General features: G+C 43.2%; 1 protein-coding gene across 1 annotated transcript in view; it reads left to right on the top strand.

Moving 5' to 3' along the window:
• UBB (ubiquitin B) overlaps positions 1 to 518 on the top strand; it is a 1,517-nt gene extending 999 nt beyond the window's left edge. The window contains exon 3 of the mRNA XM_029927626.1: positions 1 to 518. This exon is cut by the window's left edge and continues 12 nt beyond it. Coding sequence (XP_029783486.1) covers positions 1 to 351 — 351 coding nt within the window. The 3' untranslated portion in view covers positions 352 to 518.
• The last annotated feature ends 5,634 nt before the right edge of the window (positions 519 to 6,152 follow it).

Here is a 6,152-nt window from a genome sequence, read left to right as displayed (position 1 = left end):
CCCGACCAGCAGAGGCTCATCTTTGCAGGCAAGCAGCTGGAAGATGGCCGCACTCTTTCTGATTACAACATCCAGAAAGAGTCGACCCTGCACCTGGTCCTGCGTCTGAGGGGTGGTATGCAGATCTTCGTGAAGACCCTGACCGGCAAGACCATCACCCTGGAGGTGGAGCCGAGTGACACCATCGAAAACGTGAAGGCCAAGATCCAAGATAAAGAGGGCATTCCCCCCGACCAGCAGAGGCTCATCTTTGCAGGCAAGCAGCTGGAAGATGGCCGCACTCTTTCTGATTACAACATCCAGAAAGAGTCCACTCTCCATCTGGTTCTTCGTCTAAGGGGTGGCTGTTAATTGTTCAGTCTTGAAATTCATAGTGCCCAATGATGGCATTGCTCTGCACTCTAGCCATTTGCCCCCATTTAAGTTTAAAAAATTACCAGTTTCAGTAATCGCTGAATCACTGGTTTTCTCAATAGCTGTTCAAAATGTTAATAAAAGTTTTGTTGCATGGTAGCATATTTGGTGTCTGTCGTGAAATTATATAGTGGTGTGGGGGCTACTATCTGATTAAAACGGTGTTCAAGGAAGGGATTTAAACTTTCAGAAGGCCAGTGTCACCAAAATCAAGTCATCTTGGGAAGGAAAAGGTTTTTGGGATTGTGAGAAATTTGTCCTTTGTTCAAGGTCATTTACAAGTTAAGATTCTGGTGCAATGGGAAACCATTTCAGGAGTGTAGCACAATTAAAATTTTGAATTGGAGGTCTAATGAGGGAAAGGAAACTTGCCTACCTTCCCCTCAAATTAGCTGAGTTGATCAAGCCTTGTAGAAAAGAGATTTTGGTTGAAGCTGCTGACTTGTTTCAAGTTTTGGGATTATTGGTTGACTGCTTTTCTTACCGTGCAGTGCATCATATCCAAGTATTTAACCTTAAGTTGTGAAACCCTAATCTATCCTGTATGAACTTGGAAACAAGTAGATTTCTAGTCAGCAGGTTTGAAAGTTAAAAGGGGATCCTTGTCCAAGGCAACTTGCTGACTTTTGTGTTGGCAAATGAAGGCAGTTCTAAGAGTTCTTTGTTTAAAGTAACCTCTGCCCAATGTGGGGCTTGAACTCAAAACCCGGAGATCAAGCCACATGTGCAACCAACAGCCTGCTAGGCACCTCCCCATTGGTTCTTAATGCAAGGAAAAGGATAAAATTGTAACTGTAAAAGATTCTCTGATGCTTGATAGAAATCTGTTTGAGCCATACACAAGCAGTTTTTACACATCCTACCAATAAACACTAACTAGATCTAGGTTTCCAATACTAGTAATAGTTTCTGATGTTAATAGAAAAAGTTGAATAAAAATGTAGAGAACAGGATACCCTTGATTAACAATGCTGCAAGTTCTCGTTACCCTTTACAGTTCCCTGTAGCAGAACTTAAGTAAATAGTATGGTTTTCAACTTGGGACAAAATTGGGAGTTTGGGGGAGTGCACGCAAGCAAGGGGGAGAAGTTGGAAGCCCTCTTGGTTTTCTCAAGTTTACACTGTAGCAGGAAAATAACTTTTATGGTAGGAGAACTTGTGATTGCAAGTGTTGCTGTCAGGAGTGAGGAAACCCGGTAATCCCACCAAGGTGTGCCAGAGAAATCCTTCTGATAGTCCAGGTGTACCTGACAAGGCCTTCCAGGATTTGGGGGACTCCGCCAGAGCAGTAGTTTTTAAGTTTCTGCCCTAAAATTCCAATTAAATTTGAACATAAAATACTAAACTGGAGTACTGAACTCAAGGTTTCTTCGTAAATGAGACACTGGAAATAGCACTTAGTGGGCTGTTAAGGTGAATCAATATTTCAGCACTTTAGAGTGGTAATAAAATGGGCCAGAAAGGGCAAAAACAGCTATATTAAGTTTTTGAAGGTGGTAAAGAAAAGCCTTTCTTGGACTTAAGGCAAAAACTGGAAGAATTTCACTATTGGTAGGTGGCATCTTTTCCCGTCCCAATGCTTTTTAGTTGACTTGTTCAAGGCCTTATTTCTAATTAGGAGCAAGCCAGGGACTCCAATCCAAATGTCCTATCAACTATGACTTCAATACCTCATAAAACCCATGATGTTCTACTAGGTGTTTTTGGCATGTGCTTGAGTGGCTTTTTTTTTTTTTTTTTTTGAGAGACTGTTAGTGGGGGAGGGGCAGAGAGGGAGACAGAATCTGAAGCAGGCTCCAGGTTCATGAGCTATCCACAGAGTCCCATGTGAGGCTCAAACTCAAGAACCGTGAGATCATGAGCTGAAGTTGGACACTTAACCAACTAAGCCACCCAGGTGCCCCTCTAATGCTTTTTAAGCAGGTTTTTTTTTTTTTATGAATACTCAACAGTAATTAAGAGCAGGACTTTTGCTAGGAAAGGTGAGTCTTCTTTCCCACATTTTGGTTTATACTTAAAAGCCCTGATTTGAAACCTGGAGAATAAAAGTATTGAACTGAAGAAGTAAAAGCTAAAGGTGGTTTGGGCAATAAGACTTGCGCAGTTATATTTTTCTCCTTTTAATTTTTCATTATCTTGACAGGCTGACAGCTTTGTAGTCTTGTGAATCTCAAAATCTCCACATACACAGTCTTTCATTCTCTCAGGATCTCTTTTTCCTAGGGATTCCCTTACATATCCATGGGTCTTAGCAAATCCTCTTCTGCACACAACTTGAAATTTGACCAAGGAAAATGTTCTCTAAATGTGTGTTGGTCTTCAACAAACCTGTGCTATTAGTGGAGTTTGGGAAATGGGTTTATCACTCATGGCCTCAAACCTTGCTCTTCATTGACTAGAATTGAGGCCAATGGTCGTTTGTGGCTCCTGTTCACTTTCTTGACTGCTGGTAAGGGACCAGCAGTGCAGTGGGGAAATGACGGAGTGGAGCTTTGCGTTGGAGAGGTCCTAGAAAGGGATGAAGAGGGGATAAAGATGTGTCCACGTATCTGAAGCCAAGGTAAACTCATTTTTATCCTTTAGCTTCATGTTGTCTGTACACTTAGCTCCTCCTCTGCCGGAAGTAGAGTTCTCAATTGCAGTGTTAGTCCAGGTACCAAAGAGCCCACGGGAAGGAAGAGATCGACATACTGCTACAGCCTGTGGCGCAAACGCTCCATCAGCCCTTGAAGGAAATCTTTCTTAACCTCCTACTTAGGAATCCAATAGAAGCGTTTCTACTAATATTCTGTTTCCTGTGATCTTTCCTGAAACAGTGTGCAAAAATGTGCTCAATGAGGGGTGCTTGGCTGACTCAGTAGAGCATGTGACTCAGTCTCGGGAGTTGTGAGTTTGAGCCCCCTGTCAGATGTAGAGATTCTTTTAAAAGAGAAAAGGGGTGATAAAAGAATACTTGTTTGGTGTACTGAAGACAGTAGTTCCCAGCTGCTAGTCTATCTTAATGCCACTCCAAGATAGTTTTTGCCAGTTCTCAGTGAAATAAAATTTTTAAAAAGTGAATTTTAGGGGCGCCTGGGTGGCTCAGTCAGTTAAGCCTCCCGACTTCAGCTCAGGTCAGATCTCACGTTTGTGGGTTCGAGCCCCGGGTCAGGCTCTGTGCAGACAGCTAGCTCAGAGCCTGGAGCCTGCTTCCGGTTCTGTGTCTCCTCTCTCTGCCCCTCCCCCTCTCATGCTTTGTCTCTCTCTGTATCAAAAATAAAACATTTAAAAAAAAGTGAATTTTACATAATTTAAAGATACATGTTTTCTGGGTAAAAATGTAGTGGCCGGGGCAGGGGGGGGGCACCTGTCAACAGCCGGCTTTGGCTCAGGTCATGATCTCACAGTTCGTGGGTTCGAGACCCGTGTTGGGCTCTGTGCTGACAGCTAGCTCAAAGCCTGGAGCCTGCTTCAGATTCTGTGTCTCCCTCTCTCTCTGACCCTCCCCTGCTCGTGCTGTCTCTCTCTCCCTCCCTCAAAAACATAAAAAACATTAAAAAATAATTTTTAAAATGTAGTGACCTGATTCAGAGTGTAGCTCTGGAGACAAGGCTAGTGGAGTTCAAATTCCTCCACCACCTGCCTACCTACTGGCTTGTAACCTTGGACAACTAATTCATTCCCTCAGTACATCACAGTCCTCATCTGTAGAGATGGTGTTAATTATACTTCACAGAATCATTAGGATTACATGTTGAAGTGCTTAAAACAATGCAAAAACTTGACTAGTGCTTATAATGCTTTTATTGTAATAAAATTGGAAATGACCTGATTGCCCATGAAAGGAGAGTGGTTACTTGATAATAAGGCCATTAGTTAAAAGAATGTAGGAGGTAGGAATAGACGTGGAACAACATTCAAGTCAGTGAAAAATGCTGTAGGAAAAAATGTGAATTTGTGCATAAGCATGCAAAAGGGTGGGCCCCTGCTTACATTGATTGCTTCAGGAGAGTAAAGGGAGGTGTATTTTAACTGCTTTCTAGATAGAGTTTTCAAGTTTGCCACCCATAGGCTTTCGGGAGGGCTGAAATAATTTACAACCTAGATAGCGTCAGCATTGTCCACAAGCCGCCCGCATTCAAGAGCAAGCATGCATTTTGAAGTTCAACTGTGCTCCTGAATTGGATACACTGGACAAGTCTCTGATTCTCCGTGGATCTCCCAGGACCTCTAGAAATTACACCTGAGACTTCCTGAACCTCGACACACTTCACTTTAGTTCTATTCTGCTAATTTCCCTAAGAACCCGCAGGGCTAAGTCATGACTCCCCTTTTATGAGGCCCAGCCAACTCCAAGAGAAAGGTTTAGACAAAGGTGGATTTGGGGAAGAGGATCTTGCACTTAGTTCAGCAATTTTAACAGAAAAACCAGTGTTGCGGTTTCTTTTTTCATGCTTTTCTTGATCCTATCACTGTCCTTATCCACCTGTTTAGGGAGTGGAGGGGGAATCCCCAGAAGTTGAGTGGTAAAAGTTCACTCCAGCCAGCAGGTCTCACCCAGCACCCTGTAATTTATTCTAGCATCTACTCTTCTGACCACCCAACATCTACTAGGACTCCCCTTAAGGAATGCTTCTACCTTCGAAAATTCTGGTTTCAATATTTCCCAAACTTTGTCCTTCAAACTACAACCATTGTGGTCACAGGAGCTCAGGAAGCTCCCTCCTGGAGATTTACAATGTGCACTAGATGGTAAAGGCCCGAGAAGTTTTGTTTTGAAGAACTGGTCTGAAGTTTAATGCAGGGCTTTCTCACTTCCGGTTTCACTTTTATTTCCCTTTCCTTTTTGATCAATTAACATCCCTCACAGTTTGAGAAACATTGTTCAAACCATGACCTCTCCCCTGTAACTAGCACTGCTGGTTATGCTTTGTTCCAGGATTGAGTTTCTCCTTCAGTAACAACGAGTATAGCCCCTTCATAAGAACCTCATCAAAAGATAACATACATACATTAAAACACGAAAGCCATTTTCAGTGCTTCTCCCCAGAACCCGTACTTTCCACGTTTACTTCTCTCTGTCAGGACAGAAACATGCTGCCACAGGCTTGCAGGCCACAAAAAACGTGGACCTGGATGTTCTGCTAAAATAGAACAACACAACTATGAAATAGAACCATGCAAATATTTTCCCAAGTCACAAAGCAATTGATAAATTCTTTCAGGTTAAGATCTGCTTCCGTAAGTAAGTTCTTTTCAATGAGCTGTCATGGCTTGTTTCTAAGCAGGTGGTATAAAATCGGACATGGGATTTGAAAAAGTTATCTGGTTGATTTTTGTAAAATACCAAAAAGCAATACTAGCCCTTTTTAGCCTTTTTTTCTTCCTTAGCAGTGTATTTGGGAGAGAGAGCAGGGGAGAGGGGCAGAGACAGAGAGGGAATCTCAAAGCAGGCTCCTCACTCAGCGCAGGGTCCTACACAGGGCTTGATTCCATGATCCAGGGACCCTGACCTGAGCCGAAATCAGAAGTTGGAAGCTTGGGGCGCCTGGGTGGCTCAGTCCGTTGAGTGTCTGACTTTGGCTCAGGTCATGCATGATCTCATGGTTCATGAATTCCAGCCCCATGTAGGGCTCTGTGCTGACAGCTCAGAGCCTGGAGCCTGCTTCGGATTCTGTGTCTCCCTCTCTTTCTGACCCTCCCCTGTTCACGCTATCTCAGCTCACACTGTCTCTCTCTCTCAAAAATAAACATTAAAA

The sequence above is a fragment of the Suricata suricatta genome, chromosome 17 (genome assembly GCF_006229205.1).
Source record: "Suricata suricatta isolate VVHF042 chromosome 17, meerkat_22Aug2017_6uvM2_HiC, whole genome shotgun sequence".
Classification (NCBI taxonomy): domain Eukaryota; kingdom Metazoa; phylum Chordata; class Mammalia; order Carnivora; family Herpestidae; genus Suricata; species Suricata suricatta.
This window is presented reverse-complemented; position numbering and strand designations above follow the sequence as displayed.